We start from the raw sequence: 15,594 nt of genomic DNA, 5'->3' as shown, positions 1-15,594 counted from the left end.
ATTCACACTGGTGCATGAATACACACGCCCTCAATTTCTCTCATAGGTGATCACACACTTATACAAAACACAACATCTAGATGCTCACTAATAGGCACACTCGCCAATCCACGGATAAAACACAAATACACACGCACACTCACCACTCCTATATCCTCTGGACACAGACACCTACACAGTCCAGATCCTTGTACACACCACACACATGAAAAACACGGACACACACATGTGCCGTCACGCTCCCACCCAGATACACACACGCAGACACCCTCAAATACACTCCCCACCCGACTACATTCAGGGACGCACACACTGATGAGAACACACACACACTCTTGCACGTTCCCAATACGCAGTGGGACACAGGTGCACCCATGCACACGCCGCCTCTTGGCCAGGAATGACAAGCCCGCATGGATGCTCACACTCACATCTAAGGGGACACACTTGGGCCAGCACACACATCCGCAAACAGAGGGTCGCGCATCTTCCCCAGCGCACGCGCGCACACGCACTCCTCCGCAGCCTCCCGCCACCACCGCAGTCCGGGCCCGCCCCACCCAGCGGCAGTCGGCCAGGCGAGGCGGCGGGGGGGTGGGTACCGGGTCGGGGTCCGGGCCGGGGGCGGGGCGCACCTGGGCTCCGCCCCGGGGCGGGGCCGACGCTGCGTCGCGAGCGCGAGCGGCCGCACCTGGGTCGGCGGCAGCAGCAGCGGCGGCGGCGGGCCCGGTCCGGGTGCGAGCGCGGCGCAACCCAGCTGGAGCGAGCGCGGAGCCGGCGTCCGCAGCCCCGGCGCCGCCATGGTGGAGGCGGCGCCCCCCGGGCCAGGGCCGCTGCGGAGGACCTTCCTGGTGCCCGAGATCAAGTCGCTGGACCAGTACGATTTCTCGCGGGCCAAGGCGGCGGCCAGCCTGGCGTGGGTGCTGCGGGCCGCGTTCGGGGGCGCAGGTACCGGGGCCGGGGGCGGCAGGTGCGGGGGGCGGGGCGCCGGGCCGCGGCGGCCGGGGCCGTGGGAACAATAGCGCCGGCCGCCGGGGGGCCCCGGGCTCGGGCCCCGCCGCGCCGGGCCTCCGGGCTTCCTGCTCGGCCCGGGCGGTGGACTTTGCCCGCCGGGCTGCGGGAGCGCGGTGGGGGTGGGGCCGGCGGCCCAGATCCGCGCCGGGACCCGGGCGTCCGGGAGCCCAGGTGAGCGGGGCGGGGTCTCCCGGGCGGGCCTTGCACGCCCTCCCCCCCTTACACATTCACATCACGCCCCCGCGAGGACCCCCGCCTCCCCACGGCCCCGCAGCCGGGACCCACAGCCCGCGTCAGCCCTCCCTGCGCTGCGGGCGGCGAGGGAGCCCTTACTTTCGCCTCCATGGCCGCGGCCAGCGGCTGGCAGCTGTGACTTATTACCCCATTTTGCCTAGGAGGCGGACGAGCCCGGGAGAAGGGAATTGGCTTGTCCGAGATCCGCGGGGGTGGGAGCCCAGGTGTAGGACCTTCTCCCACCCGGACAGAGCCTCCACTCCTCCCTTAGGCCCACATGTGTGCGAAAGTCAGGCCACCCCAAGGGGAAGGATGCGGGTGGGTCCCCAGGAGGCGAGGGCCCGAGTGGGCCAAGTCAGGGCCCTAGGGCAGCCGCACCACTCAGGCCAGAGCTGGGAGCCAGGGCCTGTTACGGGGCAGCTGGGGTTAATTAAGGTCTGGGCCTTCAGGGGAGTCCTGAGGGGACACCTTGCTTTCCCAGGGGCCTGCCCACTGGTCTTGGGACCAGAAGGGCACAGCCCATCCCCCTTTCGGTGGCCTTCCTAGATCAACCTGTTCTGGGTGTGGGGCTCAGGGACAGCTGCCCGTCTCCTGGGTCCGCCCAAGCCTGTGTCTTTCTCCCAGCACCCTCCCATGCAGGGCCCACTGTGGGGCCTGCCCTTCCCCGAGGATCTGCTAGAGGAAGAAAGGAGGCTGGCAGGGAGAGAGCCAGCTGTGCCCCAGCCTCTCCCATCCCAGGTTATGTGGCCCTAGAGGGCTCAGCTTCGGGGACCAGACAGGGTTTGAGCCCCCTCCACCAGGTTATGGACGAATTATTACAGTCCTCCAGAGCTGCTGTCCCCCCCTCTGGAAAAGAGGGCATTTATTCACTTATCCATTCTGCAGATGTCGGGGGGGGGGCACCCACTAAGGGCCAGGGCAGTGCCTGGGTTGGAGGGGGTCCCAGGACCCTGTTCACAAGGTTGCTGGCGGCAGATCTCAGATTTCTTCGTGCTGTGTCTGGCATACTGTACCTCCTAAACAGCTGCTCGCTGTCCCTGCTGCTGTAATCAGTAGTGGTATTTTTATTAATAATATTAATATCATCATGGAGCAGAAATTACTGTCCCATTTTGCAGAAAAGAAAGTGAAGTTTCCTGAGGCAATGCCCTGACTCCCCCAGTTCTGTTCTCACTGACCTGCTGCCCCCCCCCCCCCCCCCGCACTGTGTGGTGTCCTCCCTGAGGGTCACGTTCAGTCCTCAGTCCCGCCTTCCTTCTCTGTATGGACGGGGCAGAGGAAGGTGGCCAAGCCCCAAGAGGGAAGTGGGGAACAAAGCTCCTCTCAATTCCTGAGCTCTGGGGCTTTTTGCCGGTGCCCATTGGGTGCCTGGCGCTGCTGGGTGCTCCGGACAGAGGGAGTGGGGGCCGAGTTGGAGAGAGGGGGATGGGACAGGGGACCAGATCATTACTGCTTGGGGTGATAAGCTCTGTGTTGTAGAGGCTGCCCAGGGGCTCAGGGAGGGAAGGAGAAGGGGAGTCTCCCCGGAGGAGGGAGGGTCGGGAGGAGGAAAGAGGCTGGCAGGGGGAGACCCGGCTGTGCCCCAGCCTCTCCCATCCTTGCAGGATGCATAGGAGTTTTCCAGGGGGAGGAGACCTCATGTGAAAAGGCCTGGGGTTTGGACCAACAGGGCGTTCTCAGAGGAGGCTGTGCAGGTCCTGGTGGCGGGTGGTGCCTGGGGGAGGTGGGAGTGAGACAGGCTGGTGGGACCGAGGATGGCCTCTCAAGGGGGGTGTGTGTGTTTTGTGGGGGATCTGAGGGCACTGGGGAGCTATGGAACATGTTTGAGGACGTGACAAAATGAGATCAGATGGGCAGTTGCCCAGGGAGCAGGTGGTTCCGGTGGTCGGGAGGCACAGGTGTGAGGAGACTGGACAGGAATGCAGGCAGCTGGGCTGCACGGGACTCTGGCTCAGAGATAAGAAAGGGTGCCATCTCTGTGCAAGTTTGGAAAACCCCACACAAAGTCCCTTATGTCAGAGCATCACTGTGACCCATAGGGAACCTGGGTTCGCGGCCGCTGAGCACCATTTATGAGCTGTGTGATCTCGAGCGAGTTATCTCAGCTCCCTGGGCCTTGGTTTTCTCATCTGGACAGTGGGGCTAAGAATAAGTTGTCCTAAGGGTTCCACCAGGAAACGTATGCACGGTGGCGTTGGTCTCAGTCAGTGCAAGCGCTGTCGTAGAGCTGTGCAGTCCCAGGACGCGGCCACCACCACACGGGGCTGCTCTGAGTTGTGATGCGTGAATGAACCACCCCGTGGCTTCTGAAGACTTCATAGTAAAGAAAAAGTGAAACATCACATAATGTTTTTATATTAATTACATGTTGAAATGCTAGTATCAGATTTGTCTGGGGTTAAGTATATTACTAAGGTTTCTCGTTTCTACTTTCTTAATGGAGCGAGTACCCAGTTGAAAACTATGTCTGTGAGCCAAATTGTATTTCTCTCGGACAGCACTCCCTATGGTGAATGGCTAATGAACATTTTGAATCATGCGTGGTGGCTCTCTCTCTACCCAGCTGGGTGGTTTTGCCTCTTAGGAGACCATTGAGGGCGTCTGGAGACATTTTTGGTTGTCACTACTTAGGAGGACGGTGCTCCTGGCATTTAGTGAGTGGAGGCTAGGGACTGTGCTGATTATCTTACAAAGCACTGGGCAGCCTACCCCATCCCCTGCCAAACGCGGAAGAATTATTCAGCCCCAAGTGCCAGCAGTGCTGGGGTGTTGGCACACACACACACAGGTGTAGAGGAAGTGCTTGATCAGCATTAACTAGTGGTAGCCCTAGCTCATGGTTTTCATCTTGAAGGCCCTGACAAGTCCTGCAGGAAAGTAACTTTTTTTCTTTTTTAAAGATTTTATTTATTTATTTGAGAGAAAGCAAGAGAGAGAGAGAGAGAATGAGAATGAGCAGTGGGGAGGAGCAGAGGGAGAGTGAGAGAGACGTGTGGCTCCATCCCAGGACCCCAGGATCATGACCCGAGCCACTGAAGACAGACGCTCAACTGACTGAGCCACCCAGGTGCCCCAGAAAGAAACTTGTTTAATTTTGCCAGTGGGAGCAGGAAGTGGGCAGGGCCTGGGGAGATAGGGAGCAGGGTTTGGGTTGGGGAGATGCCAAGAGGTTGAAACCTAAGGACATTAGGTGTTGGGGGGTGGTGATGATTTCTCAGTGCAGTTTCAGAGAGAAGGAGCAGGTTTGGAGCAGGTACTGAGCATCATGGGAGATGCCCAGAGGGCAGTGGGACACAGGCCTGGGCTGCAGCAGGTGGCAGTGCTCAGATGGCTGTGGAAGCCACATTGGGGTGGGGGTGGGGGGTGGAGTCCATATCCATTTACAGGGCTGTTCTGATCAAGTGTCAGGAACCTGGCACTGACGGGGCATGTGGGGAGGAGGCCTGGCTTGAGTGGTGGGACAGAGAAGATGGGAAGCTGGGAGATGCTGGGGGAGGAAGGGTTCCGGAACAAGGAGGTGCTGGGCAGAGCGCCCGGGCAAGATACGGCCCACAGCTGTGCGTCAGAGGGCGACTGCTGGCCTTGGGGAGGCAGGGAGGTGGGGGGGCTGGGCGGGCAGGAGTTAGAGAGGTTGGGGTAGGGGTCCGGCGGAAGGGAGCAGAGCCTGGACAACTGTTCTCTCAAGAAGCTGCGCGGAGAGGGGCAGAGAGCAGGCACAAGTCTGCACAGGAGTAGAGCGTTAAGAGGGAAGGTCAAGTGTGATTTTAGGGGGTGGGTCAGGAGCTGGGGCAGGGAGGGACTGAAGGGACCGATGCCCGGGTTCTTGTAGGGAAAGGCAGGGGGCCTCTGGGGAGCATGGCTGGGAAGACAGGCACCTGAGGACGGTCTGGGATGTCCTGTGCAAATGTTCTTTTTTTTTTTTTTTTTTAATTTATTTGACAGAGGGAAATCACAAGTAGATGGAGAGGCAGGCAGAGAGAGAGAGAGAGGGAAGCAGGCTCCCTGCTGAGCAGAGAGCCCGATGCGGGACTCGATCCCAGGACCCTGAGATCATGACCTGAGCCGAAGGCAGAGGCTTAACCCACTGAGCCACCCAGGCGCCCTGTGTGCAAATGTTCTTAAGCAGTAGAATCCTGCTCCCCATCCTCTCAGACACACAGAACCCCAACAGGCAAAACAGCTGTTCGGACTGGAATTAAGAGTTGGGGCCTCCCTGGGAGGCCCCCATGAGGGCCGGCTCCCCATGCTGGCCTCAGCCACTTCCTCCTAGGCCTCCCCAGAGACTCGTCCTCATGGCCTCTTCTGGTCTTTCTCCTCCCCACCCTTGGGTCCTGCTGGGGACCAGCCCTCCCAGGGCCCACCGCCCCCATGGGGCTTCCTCCGACCTCCTCCCCTGCTGGTGTCATTCTCTGTCATTCGGTGTTGTGGGGGAAGGGGGGTTGTGGCCGCCTCTGCTAGATGATCTCACCTCTGCCCTGAGTCCCTCACACTCAGTCTCTGCTGCCTCACCTGCGGGCCCTCCTGTCCCCCCATCTTTCCGGTCACACCTGATGGGGCCTGGGCACCTCCCTCCCCCACTCTGTGCCCCACCAGCCGGCCCTCCGAGCCACAGCTCACCCCACCCCAGCCTTCAAGCTGAGAGAGGTTGTAGGTCTGCTGAAGGCCCGGGTTTGAATCCCAATGCCAGTGTGGCCCAGCGGTGTGGCTTTTCCCACCCTGTGCCTCAATTTCTGGAGTTACCTCTTGTGCCCTGGCTGGGGCTTCCCCGGCTTCCCCAGCTTCCCCGGCTGGCGGGCCACCCAGGGAGATCCATTAAACCATCTTGTCCTTGTGATTGTTCTTTGAGGGCCTCCAGGACCACCCACAAGGCCCTGCGCAGGTGGCAGCCTCCTCTCGGGTCCCAGAGCTGCCCTCCCCTCCCTACCGGAGGCCCTTTGCTCTCCCACCTCCTGGCCCCAGGCTGGCGCGGGCCCCTCCACCCTGACCTCCTCCCGGGGCCTCCTGCACACGAGCGCGGCGTGCTTCCGCGCAGGTCCCCCGGCCTCTCGTCCCCGTGCCGTCTTCCCTGCGGGTGCCGGGGTCCTGACCCGCCGTGCCCCGCCTCGCCCCACAGAGCACGTGCCCTCGGAGCTGTGGGAGCCCTTCTACACGGACCAGTATGCGCAGGAGCACGTGAAGCCCCCGGTGACGCGGCTGCTGCTCTCGGCCGAGCTCTACTGCCGGGCCTGGCGCCAGGCGCTGCCGCAGCTCGAGACGCCCCCCAGCCCCTCGGCGCTGCTGGCCCTGCTGGCGCGGAGGGGCACGGTGCCCGCGCTGCCCGAGCGTCCGGTGCAGGAGGCCGACCTGAGGCACCAGCCCATCCTCATGGTAGGCCCCGCGCCTTCCTGCCACGCCCGCCCGGCTCCTCCCTGAAGGCTCCTCCCGCCAGGCTTGGCTCCTCCCCAGAGTCACGGCCAGGCCTTTGCGGACCTGCCTTCTGGCCCTCCAGGACCCCTCTCCTGGCTCCTTCCCTGGTGCCCCGCCCACTGACCCTGGCCCATCCCCAAAGCCCCTCCTACTTCAAGCCCCGCCCCCTACCCCAACCCTGAGGGTCTTTCTCCTCTTCTCCCTCAGCGGTGAGGGGAGCGTCTGTCCCTCGCCCTGGTCTCACCCTTCAGCCCTTACCTCCACAGGGAGCCCACCTGGCTGTCATTGACGCCCTCATGGTTGCCTTTGCCTTCGAGTGGACAAAGACACTGCCCGGTCCTTTGGCCCTGGCCAGCTTGGAGCACAAGCTCCTTTTCTGGGTGGACACGGTAGGTGGGGTTAGGCTGCTGTGGGCTGGGGGCCGGGGTGGCCCGGTGACTGGAGCTCTGGTGACCTCTCCCTGCTCCCCAGACCATCCGGCGGCTGCAGGAGAAGACAGAGCAGGAAGCTGCCCAGAGAGCCTCTCCTGCGGCCCCTGCCGATGGGGTGGCCCCAGCACAGCCCTCGGTGAGGCTAGGGCGATGGATGGATGGACGGACAGAAGGACAGTTGGAGGGCTGGGTGGGCGGGGAAGGGCTGCACCTCGAGGCCATTCCTGCACTGGGCGAGGGGGCTTGAGGTGACTCTCTCTCTCTCTCTCTCTCTGCCCTCTCCCCTGTGCCTCTCCTGCTGCTCTCTCCTCTCCCTCTGTGGCATCAGTGCCCCACACGCTGGTACTGGAAGCTGGTTCCTGTAAGTGGGGCTGTTTCTCCGCCCCGTCTGCCTGCCTTGCTTGTCGCTTTGTCTCTCCATGTGTCTGTTCTGCCTGCCTGTTGGCTCCCCCCCTACTTCTTCCCAGCTGTGAGCAAAAGACAGGGACCCCAGCCCTGGGGGGGGGGGCGGGGAGAGAGAAGCCCTCTGCAGACTCAGAGAAGCGACGAGTCTCTGCCATTAGCTGCCGGGGCAGACCCCTCCCCAGTTACCGTTCAGGGGGATGGGCCTCCCCTCCCAGGAATCGAGAGGACAGAGCTCCTCGGCTTGTCCGTCTTAGCTGAGCCGGGAGACTTCCGGCACCTCTGAAGGGAGGACCCTAGCCCGTCAGACGTGCGGATCCTGACCCCAGTGGCAGGGCACATGGAGATCACCCCCTTGGTCAAGAAGAAGATCCCCAACCCAGGGGAAGGTGGAAGGATGTTCCCAAGACCCCAGTTTCCCTAAGGACGGGTCCCAGCTTTGGTGGGCAGGGGGGTGCCCATTCCTGAAGCACAACCAGGGGAAGGTGCCCCCCACGAGTGGGAGGCTTTGGGCTGGACAGGGTCCCTCCCTTCGCTCACTCTGGGGCCCCCTTCCTTCCACTCTCGGGCCTGGGTTGGGGGTTCCTCTCTCCTTCTGCCTGTCTGCTTCCTCTGCATCCCCTCCCCAAGCTGGGGCCTGGGTCTTTTGTTGGGGGGCGGAGGTTCCCTGCATGGGAGGCTGCTCTGTGGGGTCCCTCCAGGCTGGGAGGAGCTTGGGGTCCCCAAAGCTGGCCAGAGCGTGGTCGCAGCTGGATGGCCAGGGCTCATGACAGGGTCAGGGCGAGCTCCCCCTCCCCTGGAGGTGAGCTTGGGGGCCCAGCAAGTCAGCACCCCTCCCGCCCCGCTGACGGCTGCTCCTCTCCCCCCAGCACGCAATTGCCTTCTGTTTGAAGGAGTCGGGGAGCAAACCCCCCATGGTAATGTATCCCCCGCCCCAGGCTCCCGGGAGCCCCGCCCTAGCCCTCGCTGCTGGCCTGGCTGCTCGCAGACACTTCCTTTGCCTCTTGCTGCTGCCCTTCCCCCGCTCCAGGCTGGCCCCACTCTGGCTCTGGGACCCCCAGCTTCACGCCCCCACATGGCGGAAACCCCAGCCCCCCCCCCCCCCCAGCCTGCCTGACCACTGACTTGGGACCAGCCTGACCCTCTGCCCTAACTCGGCTCTGCCCCGCCCACAGATCCGTTACCGCAAGGACCGAGCTGTGGCCCGACGCGCTCCCTGCTTTCCGAATGTCACCACCCTCCAGGATCTGGCAAGTGGGGCTGCACTGGCTGCCACGATCCACTGCTACTGTCCCCAGCTCTTGCGACTCGAGGGTGAGTGTGTGGGCCTGGGCCACACTCGTCCTTGGGAGCCTGGCCCCTGGGCATCCGCCCCAGAGTGGGGCAGTAATTATGAGGGCGGCTTCCAGAACTGGTGGAGCGGGACTTGCACACTTTCCCTCAGTGAGCTGTGTGACCTTGCGCAAGTGTCTCAACTTCTCTGTGCTTAGTATAATTCATTCCTGCAGCAAATATTTATAGAATGCCAGATTCCATTTTAGAGCCAGTGAGAACAGTACAGAGGGGCTTCTGACCTCAGGTAGCTCCCATCCTAGTTGGGAGAGAAAGACAATAAGTTCATCCAGAAGAACATTCTGGATCTTAGGTGCTCCAAGGCGGGCTGGGTGGGTCAGGAAAAGCTTTTTGAGTTGAGTTCTTGGAGGACTAGTTCTGCAGGCAGTTGGGCACAGGTGCAGAGACCCGAGAACAGCCTGTCCTAGTACCCACTTTGTCGAGGGCACCTAGCACGAGGAGGCCCTCGCTTCCCCAGGGCCCCGTCCTCCTTCCCATAGATCTGGGGACCCAGGTATCCTGTCCCTACAGAGGTGTGCCTCAAGGACCCCATGTCCGTGGCGGACAGCTTGTACAACCTCCAGCTGGTGCAGGATTTCTGTGCCTCCCGCCTTCCCCGTGGCTGCCCGCTCTCCCTCGAGGACCTGCTTTATGTCCCACCGCCCCTCAAGGTAAGGTCACCTCGAGGCCTTGTGGGCCGAGGCAGGTGTCCAGGGCCACAGGCACCGGGGGCTGACCCTGCCTTCTGCCTCCAGGTCAACCTGGTGGTGCTGCTCGCCGAGATGTTCATGTGCTTTGAGGTGCTGAAACCTGACTTCGTGCAGGCCAAGGACCTGCCTGATGGTCATGGTGAGGCCTGGCCCCGGGTGTGGGGTGGGGTAGGGAGGCCAGGCCCGGCCTGACCCTGCTTTCTCTGCCACAGCCGCCTCCCCCCGGGCCACAGAGGCCTCTCCTGCTCAGAACAGCAGTGGCTGCAGGTACGGTTGCCCTGTCGGGTGAGTCTCCGTGGCCGTGGTGGGCTCCTCCCCTCGCTGGGCACTGCACCAGAGCTAGGAGACACCCTGTGCTCCACTCCTGGGAGAGGTGACCCCCTTCCTGTGGAGGGACCCCCTTGGCTGACATGCATCTCTTGGCAGCTCTCCCGTCTTCAACTTCCGCCACCCGCTCCTGTCACCCGGCGGCCCCCAGTCCCCACTCCGGGGATCCACAGGTGAGGGCAGGGGCGCAGCTGGTTGCTGGCGACCCCCACCAAACACAACTTCAGCAGATTCACTTCTCCCGACCCCTCCACCAGGTCCCTCTGACACCTGAATGATCCCATGGTGACCCTAACCTCCCCAGTGGCCCCAGCTATCCACATAATGCCCCGTCAGTGACACACTCTGGCTGACCCCACCCAGGGTCCCCAGCAACTCCATAGTGACCACTGAGTGACCACTTACCACCCCTCCCCAGGCTCACTGAAGTCCTCCCCGTCCATGTCCCACATGGAGGCCCTCGGCAAGGCCTGGAATCGGCAGCTCAGGTGAGTGCATCTCTGGGGCCTGGCTGGAGGGAGCAGGCTGCGCGGGGGCGGGGCTGGGGCTCTTCCCAGGGGCTGACCCCTCCCTCCTGCCGCCCAGCCGTCCCCTTTCCCAGGCAGTGTCGTTCAGCACCCCCTTTGGCCTGGACAGCGACGTGGATGTCGTCATGGGAGACCCCGTGCTGCTCCGCTCCGTCAGCTCAGACAGCTTGGGCCCCCCACGCCCTGTTCCAGCCCGGACCCCCGTCCAGCCAACCCCGGAGCCTGGCGACCTGCCTACCATCGAGGAGGCCCTCCAGATCATCCACAGTGCCGAGCCCCGGCTGCTCCCCGATGGGGCTGCCGACGGCAGCTTCTACCTCCACTCCCCTGAGGGCTCCTCCAAACTGCCGCTGGCTTCCTCCTACCCACTCGAGGGGGCCTCAAAGCCACTGCCCGATGGGCCCACCAAAGCACCCACCTACGTGCCCCACCCTGAGGGCCCCTTGAAACCATCTCCCTGCCCAGCAGGGGAGGTGTCGAAATCGCTGGCCCTATCTGAGGGCTCCCCAAAGGCAGCAGCTTCGTCCCCAGCGGCCAGCAACTCTGAGGTCAAGATGACCAGCTTTGCTGAACGCAAGAAGCAGCTGGTCAAGGCTGAGGCCGAGGCAGGGTCCCCGGCGGCCACCCCCACAGCGCCAGAGGCCCTGAGCTCAGAGATGAGTGAGCTGGGGGCCCGGCTGGAGGAGAAACGGCGGGCCATTGAGGCTCAGAAGCGACGGATCGAGGCCATCTTTGCCAAGCACCGCCAGCGGCTGGGCAAGAGCGCCTTCCTGCAGGTGCAGCCACGGGAGGCTGGAGGGGAGGCAGAGGCGGAGCCGGGCCCGGTCCCTGGTGGGGAGCGGCCAGCGGGTGAGGGCCAGGGTGATCCATCCCCACGGCCCAAGGCAGTGACCTTCTCACCGGAACTGGGCCCAGTGCCCCCCGAGGGGCTGGGGGACTATAACCGGGCCGTCAGCAAGCTAAGTGCCGCGCTGAGCTCACTGCAGCGGGACATGCAGAGGCTCACGGACCAGCAGCAGCGGCTCCTGGCCCCACCGGAGGCCCCGGGGCCCGCCCCGCCGCCCGCCGCGTGGGTCATCCCCGGCCCCACGGCGGGTCCCAAAGCCGCCTCTCCCAGCCCTGCTCGGCGCGCCCCGGCTGCCCGGCGCAGCCCCGGGCCCGGCCCCAGCCCGACACCCCGAAGCCCGAAACACGCACGGCCAGCAGAGCTGCGGCTTGCGCCCCTGACGAGAGTGCTCACGCCTCCCCACGACGTCGACAGCCTCCCGCACCTGCGCAAGTTCTCACCAAGCCAGGTGCCCGTGCAGACGCGCTCCTCCATCCTCCTGGCGGAGGGGTCGCCTCCCGAGGAGCCTGTGGCCCGGCCCGGCCTCATCGAGATCCCGCTGCGCAGCCTGGCGGAGCCCGCGGCCGAGGACGAGGGAGATGGGAGTCCCCCTGGTGCTGAGGATTCCTTAGAGGAAGAGGCGTCTTCAGAGGGGGAGCCCCGGGCCGGTCTGGGGTTCTTCTATAAGGTCAGCGTCCCCTAAGCCGGTGGGGGAAGGGACCCGCTGGCTGGTCAGGGAGGGGGGACGCTGGTGGATAAACGGGGATGTGGCTGGCCAGGTGGGAGTGGACAGACGTGATGGATGGGTGGATGGGTGGGCAGGTGACAGACTCACCCGGACGCCTGCAGTCACGTGCTGACTGGCCTTTACCGTCCAAGCCCCTGCTCCATCCCTGGCCATTTCCAACAGCACGGATATATTATAGATATTTATATTAACGGAAACTGATTTTGTCAGTCCCCTGCTAAAACCCTTTTGTGGCATCCCTTGCTCTTAGAATAAAAAAAGTCTTTGTGGCTTTGGGCCCATCCGCCCCATGCGCCGCTGCCCAGCCCACCAGCCTCCTCACTGTTCCATGCCTGCTAGGCTTGTTCCGGCCTCCGGGCTTTTGCGTTTGCTGTTCCCTTTGCCTGGAATATTCTTTTCCCCTCTTCCCCCTCCCCAGTGAAGTCCCTGTCCTCCTCTGGGTTGCCGCCTCCAGGAAGCCGCCTTTAGTGCCCCCAGGTTAGGCTAGGCGTGTCCCCACACCGTGGACTGATAGCCTTCCCCATCGGGTCAGACACGTGGTGCAAAGAGCACCCAGTCTGGCTGGGTCGCCGTTTAGCCCTCGTACGCAGCACAGGGCCGTGCGTAAAGCAGGAGCCCACTGGGTGCCTTCAGACCAGTTGCACAAGGCAAAGGAGGGGTGCGTGGTTAGCAGGTGGGGTGGGCAGAGAAGTACTAGGGGAGGATGGCCAGCTGGACTCGGTGCCTGCCCCCAGGATGAAGACAAGCCCGAGGACGAGATGGCCCAAAAGCGGGCCAGCCTGCTGGAGCGGCAGCAACGGCGGGCGGAGGAGGCGCGGCGGCGGAAGCAGTGGCAGGAGGCGGAGAAGGAACAGCGGAGGGAAGAGGCCGCGCGGTGAGCGGGGGGCTGCCCGGGACACCTGCTGCCACACAGCCTGGGACCTGTCTGACGGCTCGGTCACTCTCGGTTTGCAGGCTGGCCCAGGAGGAGGTGACTCAGGCCCCCCCAGCTCCGGTGGCCCCTGCGGCAGCCCCAGCCCCTGCTGGGAGGGCCCCAGCGGAGGAGGAGGTGGGCCCTCGGCGGGGGGACTTCACGCGGCTCGAGTATGAACGCCGGGCCCAGCTGAAGCTGATGGACGACCTTGACAAAGTGCTGCGGCCACGGGCTGCAGGGACCGGGGGGCCAGGCCGGGGTGGGCGGAGGGCCCCCCGGCCGCGCTCCGGTTGCTGTGATGACTCGGCCCTGGCACGAAGCCCTGCCCGAGGCCTGCTGGGTAAGGACCCTGTCGGGCTGCGGCGTCGTGCCTGCCCGCTGCGCTTGTCCAGGGCTCGCTGAGACACCCCACCCCGCCATGAGTACATAGGGCGAAAGGGGTCTTGAGGGGTTGCCCGTGTCTGTGAGACTTCAGAGGGGTGTGGGGTCTACAGTGGCGGAAGGCATGCCCAGAGCTTAAGGGCTGCGAGGCTCTCTCGGGAATGCTATGGAGCAAGAGCTTTTGTTGGGGGGGAGGGGGAGGTGTGTCCCAGTCGGAGGGCACAGGGTGAGGGTCTCAGGCAGGGTGACCCCATGTTCCTTCCACAGCCTATCAGGTAACCCCCTCCCCACCCCCAGGCCCTTCGGAGGCAGGGGGATTTGGGTAGGGATGACCCCACGCCCTCTTCTCCCAGGCTCCCGGCTCAGCAAAGTCTACTCTCAGTCCACCCTGTCACTGTCCACCGTGGCCAACGAGGCCCCCAATAACCTTGGCGTGAAGAGGCCCACGTCTCGGTGAGTCTGGCCCGGGCAGCCTCTCAGGGTCTGTGTGTCTTGTCGAAGGGAGAACGCAATCCTGTGCGTTGCGCAAGGGCGCTGCTGACGGGTGCCAAGAACGCGCCTGTGCACCCGAGTGGGGGGCAGACGAGTTGGGGCGCAGGCACCTACCGCCGGAGTACGCACACACACGTGCGCGTCTCCCCCGCCGCAGGGTCCCAGGCTGGTCCCTTCCCTGGTCCCTGTGTTTCTGGGGAGGCTTCCCTTACCGCTGACTGCATCCCTGTCGCCTCCTGTCCGCCCACAGGGCTCCATCCCCATCCGGCCTCATGTCCCCCAGCCGCCTGCCTGGCAGCCGTGAGCGCGACTGGGACAACGGCAGCAACGCCTCGTCCCCCGCGTCGGTGCCCGAGTACACGGGTGAGTGGGGCCGGAGCTGGCGAGCCCCAGGCCCTGCCTGTCCCCCACCCCGACCCCGCAGCCCCGCTGACTGCCTCGCTCCCTAGGTCCACGGCTGTACAAGGAGCCCAGCGCCAAGTCCAACAAGTTCATCATTCACAATGCCCTGTCTCACTGCTGCCTGGCAGGCAAGGTCAACGAACCGCAGAAGAACCGCATTCTCGAGGTCAGCCCGCGTCTGGCGGTGGCAGGGGTTGGTGGGGGGAGGTTGGGGAGGCCCTGCCCCCACCCCGGCCAACCGCTTCCGCCGCCCCACCAGGAAATTGAGAAGAGCAAGGCCAACCACTTCCTGATCCTCTTCCGCGATTCAAGCTGCCAGTTCCGGGCCCTCTACACGCTGTCCGGGGAGACAGAGGAGCTGACCCGCCTGGCGGGCTACGGCCCCCGCACGGTCACACCCGCCATGGTTGAGGGCATCTACAAGTACAACTCAGACCGCAAGCGCTTTACCCAGATCCCTGCCAAGACCATGTCCATGAGCGTAGACGCCTTCACCATCCAGGGCCACCTCTGGCAGAGCAAGAAGCCCACGACTCCCAAGAAGGGCAGCAGCACCCCCAAGTAGCCTCGCCCCGGTGGTACAGGGGGCGGGTCCCAGCCGCGCCCTCCCGGAGGACAGCCTGGAGGACAATCAGTTGGTATTCCTGGGTCTCGTCTGTCCCCAACCTTGTCCGGGTAGGGCTGGAGTCCCTACCCCCTAACTTCTGTTCTGTCCTGCTGTGGGGGCTGAGCCGGGAGGTTCAGGGACTCAGGGCTCAGCTCAGTCCCCTGTCCGTCCTCTCCATCTTCTTGAATAAAATAATTTAGAAAGAGCTTGGGTGCCGGCATTTTCCTGAGGCTGACTGGGGCAACTGGCCGTCTCTCTGCCTGTTTTCCTTTCTCCTCAACAGCCTGGATGTGGCTTCCTGCCGAGGCCCCTCATGGTCCCTCCTTGGCCGCCTCTCCCCGTGGCCTCCGCACCCGCCACTCACTCCCCTGTTCTCAGTGCAGAGGCTACCGGCCCCTCCTGGCATTTGGTGTGCGGCCGGCAGCTAAGCTTAACCTCTCCAACTGCCACCTGCCTCCACTTCTGGGCTCAGTTGTCACCGCTAGAAAGGATTCCCATGTTTCTCTCCCACAAGTTCCACATTGAAGGGTCTGGGTCTGTCCTTGGCATGGCCATGGACATCTGAGATGTAGGCCCTACACTGTGAGCTCGAGCTGGCCTGAGCTCCTGGTCTCCCTGTGGCTCAGGCACGGGACCAGCTCCCCCGCCCCGCCCCTTCTCCCTGCCCCCCATGCCTAACGGCCTCTTCGGTCTCCCTTGCTTCTCTCCATCCCCACCACCCCCCCCCAGTCCAGGCCAGTGGCCTGGGCCTCCCCACCCGTGCCCTCCCCCCAGTAAGCCAATCCCTCAGCCTGCACAGCCCGTTCAGGGCACAAATCTGATTACATCCCTCAATGCTTAAA

The 15,594-nt window shown here is 63.7% G+C and overlaps 1 protein-coding gene across 4 annotated transcripts; it reads left to right on the top strand.

Annotated features, from left to right (window-relative positions):
- Positions 1 to 694: 694 nt before the first annotated feature.
- CAMSAP3 (calmodulin regulated spectrin associated protein family member 3) lies at positions 695 to 14,710 on the top strand. 4 transcript variants are annotated; one of them, XM_032309399.1, is made up of 19 exons: positions 695 to 948; positions 6,362 to 6,615; positions 6,921 to 7,043; positions 7,126 to 7,221; positions 7,414 to 7,446; positions 8,357 to 8,404; positions 8,663 to 8,801; positions 9,351 to 9,490; positions 9,575 to 9,668; positions 9,742 to 9,796; positions 9,956 to 10,029; positions 10,275 to 10,344; positions 10,442 to 11,897; positions 12,692 to 12,831; positions 12,912 to 13,210; positions 13,605 to 13,704; positions 13,994 to 14,106; positions 14,193 to 14,311; positions 14,405 to 14,710. In XM_032309399.1, exons 1-19 carry the CDS (start codon positions 801 to 803, stop codon positions 14,708 to 14,710), a joined length of 3,807 nt encoding a protein of 1,268 aa, XP_032165290.1. In that variant the 5' UTR covers positions 695 to 800. The 4 variants fall into 4 exon arrangements, with proteins under 4 accessions (XP_032165290.1, XP_032165298.1, XP_032165306.1 ...); XM_032309407.1 differs by lacking the exon at positions 7,414 to 7,446 and having other exon boundaries at positions 801 to 948; XM_032309415.1 differs by lacking the exon at positions 8,357 to 8,404 and having other exon boundaries at positions 801 to 948.
- Positions 14,711 to 15,594: the final 884 nt, after the last annotated feature.

This window comes from Mustela erminea, chromosome 1 (genome assembly GCF_009829155.1).
Source record: "Mustela erminea isolate mMusErm1 chromosome 1, mMusErm1.Pri, whole genome shotgun sequence".
NCBI classification, from domain to species: domain Eukaryota; kingdom Metazoa; phylum Chordata; class Mammalia; order Carnivora; family Mustelidae; genus Mustela; species Mustela erminea.
Note: the sequence above shows the minus strand (reverse complement) of the source record. Positions and strands in the feature narration are given on the sequence as shown.